The sequence below is a fragment of the Sciurus vulgaris genome (assembly GCF_902686455.1).
Source record: "Sciurus vulgaris genome assembly, chromosome: 14".
Classification (NCBI taxonomy): Eukaryota; Metazoa; Chordata; class Mammalia; order Rodentia; family Sciuridae; genus Sciurus; species Sciurus vulgaris.
This window is the reverse complement of record NC_136475.1, coordinates 80,432,866-80,450,310: the sequence shown is the minus strand read 5'-3', so window position 1 is coordinate 80,450,310 and position 17,445 is coordinate 80,432,866. Positions and strand designations below refer to the sequence as shown.

Here is a 17,445-nt window from a genome sequence, read left to right as displayed (position 1 = left end):
GGAAATGGAAAGACATTTTGTAACAATTTAATAATAGAACACATAAAGTAGTAGAGCATGATTCACAGATGAGATAACTTCCAAAGCAAGAATAATAGTAAAAGTCATCAAATGCTACAGGAAGTTAAAGTACAATGAAAAGATATAATAATTCCAATTCAACATTTTTCCTCAACTCTCATCTTCTGAAATAATTTCTTCCAATATGAAAAAATAATTTTCCCTAATCTCAGAGTATCTTAAGCCATACTCTTCAGCTGCCACAAATATTAACCACTATTCTGCCACAAATCTTATAAAATTAAGCAAAAGAACTTGAGGATAAGGAAACAGAGAAGAATTTACACTGCTCTGGTTTTCAAGGAAGATATCACATCCAGATTCAAATTTGTCAGAAATTTAGAATTTGGGTTTTAATCTAAAGACAAAAAGAATGAAATCTAAGAGCATTTTAAAATAAGAGTCAAGTAAATAAGTAAATTAGTAGGCCAAAAGATTAATTCAAGACTTGATGGTCTCATCAGAAATTACAAAAACAGAAAATAAGAAACTGGTTCAAGAATGCAGAGTAAGCTGGGCAGTGTGGCACTGGCCTGTAACCCTAGCCACTCGGGAGGCTGAGACTGGATGATCTTGAGTTCAAAGCCAGCCTCAGCAAAAGCAAGGCACTAAGCAACTCAGTGAGACCCTATCTCTAAAAACAATACAAAATAGGGCTGGGGATGTGGCTCAGTGGTTGAGTGCCCCTGAGTTCAATACCGGGTAGATGCCCCGCTACAGAACTCCCACTCCCTGCAAAAAAAGAATGGGATTAAGGTAGCCATATTCAAAATAAAGGTAATAAAGACAGATATAAAAGATGGTGGTGGTCGTTGTTTTGGGTGTGGTTAAGGGTAGCTGGAGAACAGTTATTGAAGCAAGCCTGAAGCCTGATTTGGGGAAAAAAAGTTTGGACTATCTAGCAAAAAATCTAGGGAGATGTCCATCAGGTTGAGGGAAATGCAGCTTGGAGATGAAGTGAGGTAGGAGTAGTGATGGACACGAAGCAGGGTAACAAAAGAATCACAGGTAATACACAGAATAAGAAAAGCAAGAAAGTATAAGTCAAAACCTTTAAAAAATGCCTACATTAAAGGAATGTGCAAAGGGTCTATCATAGAAACAAGAGAAAAATATAATGTCTCACTAAAACAGCAGGGAGAGTAGGGTATGGTGGTACATACCTATAATCCCAGAAAATCCCATAGACCCAAGCAGGAGAATAGAAGAAGTTCAAGGCCAGCCTCAGCAATGTAAAGAGCCTCTCAGCAACTTAGTGAGACCCATCTCAAAATGAAAACTAAGGGGGTTGGGGGTAGAATGAAGACCTTTGGATCATGCAGAGGGGAGTGAGGGGGGTGCGGGATGGGAGGGATGGTGGAATGAGACAGACATCATTACCCTACATACATGTATACTACAGTACAGGTGTGACTCTGCACCATGTTCAGCCAGAGGAAGGAGAAGTGCTCCATTGGTGTACAGTGTGTCAAAATGCATTCTATTGTCATGTATAACTAATTAGAACAAATAAAAACAAATGAAAAATAAAAAACAATCTGATAAATTGGGGTGCTTGTAATTAGGAAGACACTGATCCTTCTAATATGGCAATTTTTGCAAAAAGCTGAGTGAATGGTGAGAAAGTACAGGTAACAACTCTAGATACAGCTAGACTTAGAAATATCAGAATTAAGAAAGAAAATTTTAAGGGGCTGGGGAGATAGCTCAGTCGGTAGAGTGCTTGCTTTGCAAGCACAAGGCCCTGGGTTCGATCCCAGTACCCAAAAAAAAAAAAGAAAGAAAGAAAATTTTAAAGAAGTTACAAAGTAGATAAAAGGAATTTCTTTTTTAAAATGATATAATGAGGGGTAGGACTGTGGCTCAGTAGAATGCTTGCCTAGCATGTGTGAGGCACAGGGTTCAATTCTCAGCACCACATACAAATAAATAAAGGTTCATCAACAACTAATAAAAATATTTTTTAAATTTTTTTAAATGATATAATGAGCCAGGCAAAGTAACAAACACCTGTTAATCCATAAGGCTCAGGAGGCTGAGGCAGGAGGATCACAAGCTCAAAGCCAGACTGAAAATTGAATAAGATCCTGTCTTGAGATAAAAAATTTAAAAGGCTGAGGATGTGGCTGAATGGTTAGGCGTCCCTGGGTTCAATCCCAGTACTGAAAAGTAAAAATAAAAATAGGAATATAATAAAATGATTAAATGATCTGGTTTCCTAAAAACAGAAAAGAAAAAAACCATAGAAGAGAATAAAGTATTATTTTAAGTAAGCTGGGCACAGTGGCCCACACCTATAAACCCAGTGGCCCATGCCTGTAAACACAGGAGCTCAGGAGGCTGAGGCAGGACAATCCCAAGTTCAAAGCCAACCTCAGAAATTTAGGCCCTAAGGAACTTAACAAGACCTTGCCTCAAAATAAAAATTAAAAAGGGTGGGAATGTAGCTCAGGGAATGTGTTCAATCCCCAGTACTAAAAAAAAAAAGAAAAAAATTAACAGATGAGAGAAAAATCTTCAATGAGACAAAAATGAAAGAAAGAAAAAAAAAAAAAAAAACAGAATGGCAACATTTTCCCCAAGTTACATCAGAAAGTATATGGGTGCAATCAATCTTTTCCAATTTCCTTAATAAAACAGTCTTCTTTTCTCTCTCTTTTTTTTTTTTTTTCAAAGTACTCCAGCGTTCATGAGAAAGCTCAGAAGTGTAGTCAATTTCTTTTTCTTTCATTTTTAAACAGAATGCACAGAGGTAGTAGTTACCATGACAGCAGAAAACAAAACTCCTACTGCTCTTTATTTACTTAGGGCCAACACTATTCTACAAAGCACTGAAACGTCAAGCACACAAAATGTCCTGAATTTTCCTCAAATATCCCAGTAGTAAGGCTTACTAATTTAATATTTCTAAACAATCCTCTGGAAATATAGAAGTGAGCCAGGCACAGAGGCTCACACCTGTAATCCCAGTGACTGGGGAGGCTGAGGCAGGAAGATTGCAAGTTCAAGGTCAGCCTCAACAATTTGGCAAGACTCTAAGAAACTTAGTGAGATTCCGTCTCAAAATAAAAAACAAAAAGACTTGGAAATGTAGCTCAGTGGTGAAGTACCCCTCAGTAAAATCCCCAGTACCAAAACAAAAACAAAAACCAGTCACTCTATGAAAATCTAAAATACAATTTTCTTCCGGATAAATATTTCTGGAAAGTAGTTTTGTTCTTAATCTGAAAACATATTACTTAAAATGAAAAAGAGACATGAATACTGAAAACTGCCACAGAATTTAGAACCAATCCACTGCAGCACTATCACTCACTCAGAAACTACTTACCTTCAAAGACAGAAGAATCAGGTGAGGCAGTGTAAGTAACAAATATTACACCCACAGTAGAAGAAATACTTGTTAGGCTTTGTAGGAGTAATATAATTTCATAAGTTTATGAATTATCTTCAGTGATTCATTCCTTTCACAAACAGAATTTATTAAGCACCTATTTTTGAGATACTAAAGATATTCAGTGATAGGCCAGCCATAACAGTATATTTAAATTCAACAGTGCTGAAGCCAGTCATGGTAGTTCATCCCTGTCATCCCAGATACTTAAGGCTGAAGCAGGAGGACTTCGAGTGGAAAGCCAGATTCAGCAACTTAGTGAGAACCTGGCTCGGGAAAAAAAAATAAGAAGTAAAGGTAGAGCACACCATGCAAGGTCTGGGTGTGATTCCCCAGGATTCAAAAATGAAATAAAATAAAATAAAATAGTGCTGACAGTACAGGAAAGTGGAAAACAAATTTATTTGGCCTCATTATAGAAGAAAATCTATAAAAATAAAAAATGTACACAACCTTTTGACCCAAAAACCTCACTTTATCTGAGAAAAAAAGGTCATTTCCTGCTACATTGTTTATAATGTCAAAAACATAAAGACAATCTATGTACCAATAAAGGTTAACTAAATAATGATGTAATAATACAATGAAATATTAGAAAGCCATCAAGAAGAAACTTATGAAAGGATGTACATGATAGTATAATAGAAAATCAACTATCAGAAATAGCATATTTCTGGGCTCAGTGGCCCATGCCTGTAAATTCAGCTAACTTAGGAGGCTAAAGGGGAAAATCTTGAGTTTGAAGCCAGCCTGGGTAATACAACATCACCCTGTCTTGAAAACAGAAATACCATATAGAATATGATTCCATATCTGTTTAAAAGTACACATAGGAGCCTGGGGAGATAGCTCAGTTGGTAGAGTGCTTGCCTTGTAAGCACAAGGCCCTGGGTTCGATCCCCAGAACCCCCCCCCCAAAAAAAAGTATACATATAAACAACCCATATGTACATGTGCAATGGTCTGGAAGGACATGACATGGTGGTTATCTCTAGAAACAATGAACTGGAAGAATTGGAGCAGGGAAAGGCTTTTCTTCTTCTTGTGCATTGCCATACTTCACAATATTTAAATAAAAATCAAATATTTTTCAAAAGAGCTAGGTGAAGGATCTTGCATATGCTCATCTTCAATGTGTGGCAGAGAGTAGTCACTTGATTATAGCAATTTAAAACACCACTTCCAGTTGAACTATTACATTTAAAAAATTATTTGTCCTTGGGCAAATTATCACTTCCCCCCAATTCTCCCATGTAATAAATTTGGAGACTGAATGGAAATAGTAAAAATTGAAAAAAAATAATTAAAAATTGAAAATACTATAAAAATTTTTAACATAAACCCACCCAGGCTCAGGAACTTGTGCTGCCTGATTCCCTCATTTGTGCAAATGTCTAAATGCATTTCTCCAACTGTTTCTATGCAAACATTTCAATTTCTTATGTGTCACTGATTTAGAAAGTGTAGCTCTTTACTGCAGTTTTTGCTTTTAAATTGGATTCCCTGACCTTCCATAATCAGGTACACAACTACAATACTCGCTCATCCAAAGTGTACACACTGGAGTAGCTAGGGTGTTCTTAAATTGTCAGGACATGAACTTTGCATCAAGTAACTTCAAGATTTTATCCTTTGACAAGTAGGCCAGCACATGGGCACCAAAAGGGTCAACAGAAGTCAGCTTCAGGAAAGCCCAAGTAACTGTCAACAAATTTCTCCAGCATGCCATCAAAGGTATTAACAACTATGAGCTTACTTACCAGTTTAAGGATAAAATTTTCTTCTAAATGCTAACATCTGAACAGAATGAATTCCAGAAGGAATGAAAAAGGGAGAGAAGTAACATTTACAGAAATTATGAAGATAAATTTACCACAATCAAAGAAAAAGATGAAAAACCACAGATGGAAAGATCGAAGATGGGGGGAAAAAAAAGTGAAGAAAAAGCCCATGCCTAGAAATAGAATAAAATGTATGAATCAAGAGAAAAATTTATATAAGCTTCAAGAGAGACTAGATTGCCTACAAAAGAAAAAGAAGTGAACAGTAATAACTGTATGCAAGATGACAACAGAGTCAGGAAAGGTGATGAAGCCTGTGATCACAGCTACTCAGGAGGCAGAAGCAGGAGGATCACAAGTTCAAAGTCAGCCTCAGCAACTCAGTGACACCCTGTCTCAAAATAAAAAATAAAAAGGGTGGATGTAGCTCGGTGGTAGAGCACTCCTGGTTTCAATCCCCAGTACCAACAAAATTAAAAAAATTTTTAAATGTTGCTCAATCTCATTAGTAAACAAAGAAAAGCAATTAAAAAGCTAGATAATGGGCTGGGATTGTGGCTCAGTGGTGGAACACTTGCCTAGCATGAGTGAGGTACTGGGTTCGATCCTTAGCACCATATCCAAAACTAAATAAAATAAAGTTAAGAAAAAAAAAAAAAAAACTACATAATGCCAAGTCTCATCAGGAATGTGGGCAATACAATAACTCTCATCCACTACTCCTAAGAATAGAGAACTAAAGCAGCAAATCTGGAGGTAAAATTTAAGTACACGTATTCTCTGTTCCATTCCTGGATAGCTCTCTCAGAGAAATTCTCAACCAAATCCACAAAAGACACTATATAAGGGTATTAAATGTAGCAATACTTGCAGTAGCAGAGAGTTGGAAGCAATCCAGGTAACCATCACTTGAATGTGTGTAGTTAAAATGCAATGGATATACTCTATGAAGTACTAGGCAGTAATTAGATGAAGTGACTATATGTACACACAGCCACTAAATGGATGAAAAATAAAACTTCTAGAGTTTGTACTCTATGAAGTACTAGGCAATAATTAGATGGAGTGACTATATGTACACACAGTCACTAAATGGATGGAAAATAAAACAACTTCTAGAGCTAAGTATCACCTATGTAAACTTAAAATACATGACATAAACCAACATAGCGATCAGGTTACCTATCATCCGAACATGTTAAACAGAGCATTTACCGCACTAATCATTCTTTTGAGACAAGCATAAGCTGTGATTGGGCCAGTCAAATCTGACCCATCCTGGGCTAACAGGGACATATGGTCACCCTACCTATTAACCACTAGTTTCTATAACCTAAGAAGACAAATCTTGGTGAAAAAGGTACACTCAATTTGTTATTTTGCTTTTAACTATGCTGAATGCTTAGACATCCACTCACCAGTGACATATAAATCACAGATATGCTAAATCCCTAATATATATTAGTTATGGTCATGATCATTCCTCAAGATGGATATAAATTAATTGCATTATATTGATTAATAAAATTCTGTAACATGACTTGGTATTTTCTGTTACCATCTCAACCTCTCAACATGAGATTTCTTACTGGAAAAATTCTTCAGTATGTAATGCTCATACTTAACAAAGACTAATCATTCCACAAAGTTATAAAGTAGGGAATAGTTTCACACTATACTTTTTCCCCTAGTACTAGTGAATGCAACTGTGCCCAGCTGGATTATTCTTTCTATATACATTTTCAAAGATCAATTTTATTTTGTAAGTAACTTGTCTTTACCACTTTGGTAGGGGAAAAAGTTGCCTAAGTAATATATCAGATGAAAACATTAATCTGAAAAATTTAATTTTCCTCTATTTTTCTGAAATTACTTAGGTTCCTACCAAAAAACAAAACATAATGGCTGACAAATAGACAAGTTTTTAAAATAATTTCTAAATTCAAGTCCAAAACTTTCAGACTATTTCATTCATTCTCTTCCATATACTCTAACCACAAAACCTGATCAAAGTTAAGTCACCAACCATAGAATGTGCAAGGAAGTTGGCTGGCACGTAATTCCCTCTAACTATAGGTTTCTGTCCAATTTCTACAATAACATCCTTTTATTATTTCACCTACTTCTAAATTTGCCACAAAATGAAGTGTTAAAGACCTTAAAGATCTAAAAGAAGGCAAGAATAGGTATAAACTTCACATACAATGATTAGAGAAAAACAATGTTAGAGTGCTCTGGCTCCCTCCGAAACCCGAACAGAACTGAGTGTGGAAGAGATAGCCCAAGAAAGGGCATTAAATTATGTGAGCAGATGTAGATGTAAAGGAGCTTTTTTTTTTTTTTTTAAATAAAACACATTTTTGTGTTTTCCCCACACTAGACCTTAAGTACCATGTTTTGTTCTCCACCTGCTTCATCCCAAGAACCATGCCACACACTGGGGATTCACAGAAGCATGTGATACAAGCAGTATACTGCACAATTCTAGGGAATGCATTCACATAAACTACATTGTGAATGGTACCTCTCAACTTCTGCAGCATGTAGGCCCTAAAACAGTGAACCAGCTAGACATAATGGTGGTACAAACCCGCACTACACAGGAGGCTAAGATAGCAGGACCACAAATTCTAACTCAAAGCTATCCTGAGCAACATAGCAAGACACTCATAGAAAGAGGCAAATGAAGAGTCCCACCAAAACACTTCAGTGAGTAAAAGATTATATCTCTAATCATTTGGCACCTATCCAGAACCAACTTATCATACTAATAATTTATCTCATATATACCCATGAAGGTAGGGATTATGTCTAATTTATCCTGTTATCAAAGTCCTGTCATCATGGTTTTCACAAAATGGGTCAGCTCCTCAATATGCTATTCATTCATTCATTTGACAGATATTTACTGAGCATATTATGTGTCAGATGTGGGACTAGGTCCTAGGAATAGAGCAGTTGGGGGAAAATAAGATACAATGTCTGCCCTGGTAGTGCTTACAACTTACTCTGTAATAAAGAGTGTAGGGGTGCCAAGTGCAGTGGCAGGTGCCTGTACTTCCAGCTACAGGGAGGATGAGGCAGGAGGATCCCTTGAGCCCAGGAGTTCAAGTCTGGCCTGGACAACACAGCAAGGGCCCCACCTCAAAAAAAAAAAAAAAAAAAAGGCTGGACACAGTGGTACACACCTGTCATCTCAGCAACTCAAGAAGCAGGGGAAAGAGGTTCATTGGTAGAGCCCATCCTTTGGTAAGTACAAAACTCTGGATTCAATCTCTAGCACCAATATTAAACATTTAGATAAAGTTAACAGTTAACATACCACATGTGGTCTTTGCCCCAACTTTGTACTTCCATCAACTTTTTTACCCCAAATCACAACTGCCCTTTACTCAATAACTCATATTTTTCACAAATCTTCCCTCTAGGGAAATATAAAAGTATCAAATATTCCATTCCAGGTGCAGTGACAGATGCCTGTTAATTCCCAGCGACTCAGGAGACTTAGGCAGGAGGGATCGTAAGTTCAAAGCCAGCCACAGCAACCTATCAAGTCCCAAAGCAACTTAGCAAGACCTGTCTCAAATTAAAAAAAAAAAAAAAAAGGCGGGGTGAGGGGGCAAGGAGGTAGGGGGTTGCGATGTGGTTAAGTGTTCCTGGATTCAATCTCTGGTACCAAAAATATGTGTGTGTGCACACACACCTACAAATACATGTATATATGCATATAATATTCCTATTGAGATCAAAAATCCAAATAAAAAAATAATTTGTGCACACAAATGAAATTAAAAATGACAAAAGTAAAAACTTCTATATTGCCCGTAAGAAATACCCAACACAATTCATATTAATATGGCACTTTTCTGAACTGTCTCCTTAAAAAGACAGGATCACTCTCCATTCAGGTGAAGATAATGGTTGACTCTTCAGTCTGACACCAAGTGGTAACCCTACCTTGGGAAATCCCTGATTTCCAGGGGTTATGGGTTTAAGCTATAGTGAAGGTATTTAGGAGACATGCAATAAATGACCTAACAATCTATCAAAGAATGGTTTAAAAGACTATTGGCCAAACTGGGTGCAGTGGTGCCATGCCTATAATCCCAGAGAATTGAGAGGCTGAAGAACAAGGATTGCAAGCCTGAGGCCAGCCTCAGCAATTAGTGAGACCCCCAGCAATTCAGCAAGACCCTTATCTCAAAAAATAAAAAGGAGTGGGGATGTAGTTCAGTGGTAAAGTACACCTAGGTTCAATCCCAGTACAAAAAGAAAAAAAGACTATTGGCGAGTCAGGTGTGGTGCCTGTAGTTCCAGCTACTCCAAAGACTAAGGCAGAAGGATCATCAGTTTGAGGCCAGCCAGGGCAACTTAAGAAGACCCTGTCTAAAAATAAAAAGAAGGCTAGGGGGATGTAGCTCAGTGGTAGAACACCCTTGGGTTCAATCCCTACATCGCAATGGTTGGGGAGAAAGGAAGACAAAAGGCCCTGAAGAGGCATTTCTCAAAATAAGAAATATAATGGATACCAGGTACAAGAAAACCTGCTCTATTTCACTAATCATAAGAAAAATGCAGGGGCTGGGGATATAGCTCAGTTGGCAGAGTGCTTGCCTTACAAGCACGAGGCCCTGGGTTCAATCCTCGGCACTGCAAAAAAGAAAAAGAAAAATGCAAAGCAAAAAACCAAATGAGATATCACCTCTTACTTATAGGATGACTATAATAAAAAAAAAAAAAAAAAAAAAAAAAAAAAAAAAAAAAAAAAAAAAAAAGGCAAAAAGGGTTAATGAAGATGTGAAGGGAACCTGGGTACACATCAATGGGAATGCAAAATGGAGCACACTCCCACAGTAAGATCCTCAGAAAAATCCCAATAGACAACCAATGATCCAGCAATCTCTCTCTTTATCCAAAGGAACTAAAATCAGAATTTCAAAAAAGATAACGTACCCCCATACTCACTGATGCATTACAAACAAAGCCAAGATATGAACACAATCTAAATGTCAGACAAAAGATAATGGATAAAGAATGTGTGTTATGGGTCTGTGTGTGTGTGTGTGTATATATATATATACAAATAATATAAATAGGTTCAATGGATTATTATTTCCAGCCTTTAAAAATAAGGAATCATGACATTTATGACAAAATGAATGGATCTGAAGACATTATGGACATAATGGAAGACATTATGCTAAGTGAACTAAGCCAGACACACACACACACACACACACACACACACACCCACACAACACACAGAGTTACTTTATGATGTTATTATATGTGGAACCAAAATAGCCTCAAAACTCATAAGCAGCAGTAAAAGAAGGATGATTGTCCAAGGGGGGAAAGCTTGAGAGAAAATGGGGGAGTGGTCGTCAAAGGCAATAATTTCACTTATGCCGATAAATAAAATTTTAAGAAATCTACTATATAGAATAGTGCCTACAGCTAAGACTACATATACTGTATATTTTTACAAAATTTTCTAAGAAGGTGCAAAGCCTGTAATCCCAAGGCTTGGGAGGCTTAGGCAGGAGGATCACAGTCAAAGCCAGTTCAGCAAACTTAGCCAGGCCCTGAGCAATTTGTGAGACCCAAAATTAAAAGATTAAAACAAGGGCTAAGGATACTGTTTCAGTGACTAAGCACCCCTGGCGTGAAATTGTGGTACCAAAAAAAAGATTTTTTTTTTCTAGAAGGTAGATCTTACATTAGAGCCTTCCCACCAAAGATGATAACAATTATTGTACTAAAGAAGGAGAAGGAAATTATAGGAGTGATAGACTTGTCTGTGGTCTTCATGGTGGTGATGGTTCATAGGTATATACTTTTCTTCAAACTCATCAAATTGTCATACATTAGGTTTAACTTTTTCATGTCAAAAATAATAAAAATAAAAAGCTTTAACCCTAGGGAAAGTTAGTGGGACACAAGAAAATCAATTTAAATAACACGCAGAACATATCCTATATTTATTTCCCCTATCTCACACATACACCATTTGAAGGAAAGGCAGAACTCCACAAACAGCTCTTGGTGATAAGGCTTTTTCTAAAAAGCAAAAGAAATGGTCTTAGACATAGTAAATAAAATAATTTTAAACAGAGGCAAAGAAGGAAAAAAGTCAGCATTAAGTATAGAGTGAAGAATATAGCACAAAAGCAGAAAAAGAGCATACATTTATTTCTTTTTCCAAGATGAAGGGTCTTGCTAGGTATAGTGGCACATGCCTATAATCCTAAGAACTCCAAAGGGTGACACAGGATTGCAAGTTCAAGGCCTGCCTCAGCAACTTAACAGGACCCTGTCTGAAATAAAACATTTTAAAAAAAAAAAAAAAAAAAAAAGGCTGAGGATACAGCTCAGGGGTAAAGTGCCCCGGGTTCAATTACCAGTGCCAAAAAAAAAAAAAAAAAAAAAGTTTTCAAGCTGGGGACGTAATTCAGTGATAAAGCATTTGCCTAGCATGACTGAGGTCCTCAAGGTTCAATCTTCTAAAGAAACAACATGGGAAACACCATTCTCCATCAAATAAGACTTCACAGACAAAAGCAATGCCTATTACAGATCCATATTCAAAGAGGGTGCCTTTAAGTATGCCAGAAAGAGTGAAACAGGAGTGCTAAATTCCTATAACAAAGCCAATTGGAGAAGAAACACCTAACTCAAACAATCCACTTCAGGAATACTGAGTCAAGAAATACACAACCTGCATCCCTAAACCTAATAAATTCAGAATTATACCTATCCTCCTCTAAAGGTCCAATCACTCACAATATAAGATTAAACAGTCTCTGAAATCTCTCAGAGAAGGCAGGAATGGTGACACATGCCTGCAGGCTGAGCCACTCAGGATGCTGAGGCAGGAGGTATAACTGAGCTCTCAAGTTCGAGACCAGTCTGGGTAAACATAGCAAGATCCATGTTTCAAAAACAAGTCAAGCCAGGAGGAGTGTTGCACACCTGTAATCCCAGCAACTCAGGCAGGAAATAAAAACTTTTGAGGCCAGACTCAGCACTTAGCAAGGCCCTAAACAACACAGCGAGACCCTGTCTCAAAGTAAAAAATAAATCCTGTAATCCCAGCAACTGAGGAGGTTGAAGCAGGAGGATCGAAAGTTCAAAGTCAGCCTCGGCAACTTAGTGAGGCCCTAAGCAACTTAGTGAGACTGTCTCTAAATAAAAAATTAAAATGGTGGAGGATGTAGCTTAGTGGTAAAGGACCCAGGTTCAATCCCCAGTACCAAAAAACAAATAATAAAAATGGGCTGAGGATGTGGCTCAGTGGTTAAGTGCCCCTGGGTTAAATCCCCAATGCAAAAAGAAAAAAAAAAAAAAAAAAAAAAAAGTCTTTCAGAGAAAGTAATTAAATTATTCCATCATCTAAACTCATAACAAATCTTTTTAAAACTGAAAATAAGTATTTCAAAGTCAATCCTCTGTAGCTGTTCTTTATGGTCTTTTAAAACACTTCAAAAGGGTTCTTAAAACAATGTTTCATAAGTATTCTTCTAGAGAGAGCTTTCATTCTTCTAGCAATTTAAAAGCTACCAAATGTTCATTTCTACATTAGATTATTGATTCCTTGCCTTTTAACATCTCAATAACAGCTGCCTGACAAATTACCTCACCTTATTCCTCAGGGGGTAAGGACAGCATGATATCCATGAATTCAAAAATGGGACCACAAACTGATCTGAGAGAGATGAGCTAATTGCTTCAGAGGAGTCTGCCACTGCTCTAATAGACCAGATATTCATAGTGCGATACAACTACATGCTTTGCTTACTCTCAATATTTTATTTGCACTTTAGAAGACAGATCTTTTCTCAAAATTATTTGAAAATATGATAGCAACAGTAAGTCAAGAACTTGTATTTAGAATAGCTTCTACAAAAAGCCAAGTCTTCAGAATACTTAATCTGAATAGTTTGCACAACTTCCTCATTAGCTTTCCTCATTTCAGTCGAAGAGATCTGTAAGTTCCTAAAACAGTATGTTATATAAGTTTTTAAATATTTTCCAGATTTTTAGCAAATAAAAGCAAAAAAAAAAAAACCATTTTCTAAGATAAAATATACTTCATAGCAGTATGGTAACAAGATTTCTGTTGTACGTACTCAGATTCATTGCTAGTGTCAAATAGTATGAAACACAAAGAGAAAAAAAACACAAACTGCAATCTCTAAGTCCCTAGAGAATCTTAAATATTGCTTTCCCTACATAACAACAACAAAATAGTGTGAATTTAAAGGAAATATTTTAAATAAAAAGTATTTCCAGACAAATTACTTTTAGTAAATTAGCCTCTTTCTAGACAGAAGCAATTCACTTGTCTCTAAATTCAGAACCAATCTCATAATAGCAAACTTGTCAATACCTTTAAAGTGATAAATCTCTATGCTAGCTTAGCACTTCACCCTGTGAGTAATAAAACTTCCAAGATCTTTCAAATCTTTTTTTTTTAAGAACTGAATCATCATCTGCTTCTTCAAATGTCACTTTTGCAAGTGTATGACAACGACGATGTTGATTCACCTTTTGTAAACTATTTTCCTAGGAAAAATGTAGACATCCAAGAAACCATATAATTTTGGGATGATGGTGCCCATTAAACATGTTTCTTTCGACATACGTCTTTTTGCAACCTGAAAGCTCCGGTTCCGACTAGAACCTTGGTTGGCTAGCTTGCTGGCTCCAGCAACAGTATCCTGTTTGATCTCTCCTGTCTGGAGAGCCGATAGCGTTGATTTTGTTTTTTAAAGTTGGTGTCGGAGCAGCTACAAAACTTTTTTCAGCATCCCTGCCTGGCTGCCAACTGGAGCTCTGCTCACTTCCTCACCAACTTGAACCACCCCCAAACTCAAGAGTAAGCTGGAGTTAGACAGCGGCAGTTGACACACTTTCAAGAAGGGTTTGACACCGCAAAAAACTTTCACTTCTCTTCCCCAACCCTTCCACTCAGGGACTCCGGCCCTTCGCTCTTGCTTCCCTCTAGAACTCCCCTCTAAGACAGGACAAGGGCATGGAGAGCAGATCGTTCTAATTCCCCGAAAAGGACCTCCAAAGCCCTCTCGCCGGACTCAAGTGCTGTTCTTTACACAAAAGAACCGGGCCAGCAAAGCAAACGGGCTAGAGGTCGAGGCCCTTCTCCGGTGTCAGCCTCCACCGCACCCGCACCCGCACACCTTGTCTCCAGCCGCCCGGGCCGCCTCCGCTGGAGGCTTTCTGCCCCCAACCCGGCCAGACAAAGCCCGGGCGGCCCGGCCGGCGCTCGCCAACCTCCGGACGCGGGCCGCCGCGCTCTTACCCGGGCCTCATCCAGAGCGACGCCGGGGCCACTGCTTCCCCCGCCTTGGCGGCGGGGCAGCTGCAGCGCGGGTCTGGAGGAGCGGGTCCGAGAGGAGATGAAATGGCTGCTGCCTCCGGTCGCCCCAGGCTCTGCTCCGGCCCCAGGCCCAGGCCCGGGGCCCGGAGACTTGGACCCGAGAAGGCGCAAGAGAGCCTTCTCGGGTGTTCACCATGGTCCAGCCAGGAGGACGAGGCACTCGCCGCGCCCGGGAGAGCAGAGGAAGGCGGCCCGCCGGCCGGGCAGTCAGGGCCAGCGGAGCCGAGCCGGGCCGGGAGAGACGAGCCGGCTCGAACTCTCCGAGCGCAGACGAGGACAGGCGAGGAGAGGGGCAGAGGAAGGGAAAGCGGCGTGAGAAGGCAGGCAGCAGGAGGCGAGGACGATGCTGCAAGCCGGCAGCACAGACCCTCCGCCGGCTTCACCCTCCTCAGCGGGAGCCGAGCGGAGCCGCCATTTCTGCCCCTTTCTCTCTCGTTCTCGCTCTCGAGCTCTGTGCGTCAGGTCTCCAGCGCCGCAGGGCCGACGAGACCGCTTCCGGCCCGCGGCCACCGTGGGCGCTGCAAGGACAGGCAGCCCTCCCCTTGCCGGCTTCTCCCTCCTCTCCCCAGCCTCCAGCAGGCCCCGCCCCTCGGCGCAGCGTCACGCGCGGCGGCCCAGGTGGCGACGCTCTGGGCTCGCAGCTCTATAGTCTCCCCGGTCGCCGCGGCCTCCAGGCTGGGGGATGGGAAAAGCCAGATTGGTTGCAGGGCGAGTTCCCCGCGTGGAACTTGGTACCAGAGCCATGACTCCCGGTCCAGGCCCGAGTACCCTACACACCCCCACCATCCCAGGTAGCCAGGATGGAGCGAGGAACCGCCCGCGGAGGCGCGGGGTTGTAGGGGACCGCTGATAAGGACGAAAGGGCGCTAACTTAGAATCCCAGAGCTACCTAAGGCAAATCCCTGAACTTGAGCCGCACTTTTTCATGGCTGTAAAAATGAGACTGACAGCTGTGATAAAGAAGTCTGTGCGGTATCTGGCACAGAACAAGCTTAAGAAGAAAAATGAGGGTAGGGAGAATACGAGAACCCTAAGTCTCTAAACAAATTGGTGGGGAGTCCTATAACCTTAACCCGATCTAAGGCGGAGTCTTTCCAAGAACCGCGTTTATCACAGTCCCCTACGCCCTCCCGCAGAGGAATTAAGTAAAAGAAGAATCCAAAGATCAAAATTTGTAATGTAATTTTCAAAGAAACAAATAAAACTGCTCTGTCAATGTGAAAAGCTCTGGTGTTAATGTAGGAAGTATCTTCATTTCAAAAATTCACAGTTCATTAGAAATAACCTACTGTTCATAGTGATAGGGGACAGAGAGATGCGTGTGGTGGGAACACGAGGTTAAGGGATAATTCCATAAAATGGGCCCACTGGCTGAGCACCCAGATGCTTTCTTTTTCCAAGAAGCAATTTCCCTTCAGCCCTGCCTGGCTTAATGTGAGCAGCATTTGTCACATTCCTCAGCGAACTACCTGTTGTTTGCATGAGAAATGCAGGCCAGCAAAATGTCACTAAGAGGAACCCCAGGTTCCCTGAAAACTTTTGTGCCCCTGTTCACAGACCAGATCTCCAAAACTCCAGAGATAAGAATAATTCCTCCCAACTATAAAACCTTAAGAATTTATGGTTAAGAATACAATTAGAGGGGTGGGGGGAAGGGAAAAAATAACAGAATGAATCAAACAACATTACTCTATGTAAATTTATGATTACACAAAGGGTATGCCTTTACGCCATGTACAAACAGAGAAACAACATGTATCCCATTTGTTTACAATAAAAAAAAAAAAACATTTAAAAAGAAAAAAAGAATACAATTAGATCCTAGCATGGTGGTGCATGCCGGCAATCCCTGCAACTGGGGAGGCTAAGGCAGGAGGATTGCAAGTTTGAGGCCAAACAGCAATGTAGCTAGACCCTGTCTCAAAATTAAAAAAATAAAAAAGAATGGAGACTAGACTGTGGGCTCACCTGTGGGTTCAATCCCCAGTACCAAGAGAAGGAAAAAAAAAAAAAAAAAAAAAAAACCACCAATTAGAACCTGTTAGCATGGGCCAAAATGACCTAAAGTTATCATGCAGGGGGGGAATTTCAGGTCTGATATCATCCTGTTGTCAGGCAAAAATCAAGAGGTGGAATTCCCTAGAAACGTCTCTGGAATCCCCAATAAAACTGGAGTGCAGGTGAGGCTCACTGTTCCTCTCTTCTCTGAGAGGACCTACTTGAGAGTATCCCATTTCCCTTTTCCTGCCTCTTTAATAAACTCAAGGCACACTGAGCCACATGCTGAAATTTTTCTGACTTGGTCACAAGTTTGAGGTTGGGAGGGCAGGTCTTTGTGCTGCCTGAATTTCCTGAGAGGCCCCAGTCCTATAACAAAAGATCAGAAGTTCTTTTTTGTTTGTTTGTTCTGGGATTTAATGGGAGTGGGGTGGGGGGCTTTACCATCGAGCAACATCCCCAGCCCTTTTCATTTTTTAGTTTGAGACAGGGTCTCACTTAGTTGCTGAAGCTGGCCTCAACTTTGTATTATATTCCTCTTGCCTCAGCTTCTGGAATCACTGGGATTATAGGCCTGGGCTACCACGCCCAGCTGCAGCCTCTTTTTATATGCTTATGAGCTAAGTAGTCTTTACTTTTAACAGATTGTAAAATTTAAAATAATAATGTGACGGAGGCCAGATGCGGCTTGCAAAGACTAAAATATTTACAAATTGACTCCATCCCCCGTTTTTTTCCTCACTAGGGATTGAACCCAGGGAATCCTGCACACTAGGCAAACATTTTACCACTAAGCTACGTGCCCATTCCCCCTG

The 17,445-nt window shown here is 39.9% G+C and overlaps 1 protein-coding gene across 1 annotated transcript in view; it reads right to left on the bottom strand.

The window, feature by feature from the left end:
* Positions 1–15,191, bottom strand: part of ATAD2B (ATPase family AAA domain containing 2B) — a 158,365-nt gene extending 143,174 nt beyond the window's left edge. Inside the window, 2 exon segments of the mRNA XM_079109618.1 lie at positions 14,555–14,743; positions 14,745–15,191. Coding sequence (XP_078965744.1) covers positions 14,555–14,743; positions 14,745–14,768 — 213 coding nt within the window. The 5' untranslated portion in view covers positions 14,769–15,191.
* Between the last annotated feature and the right edge of the window lie 2,254 nt (positions 15,192–17,445).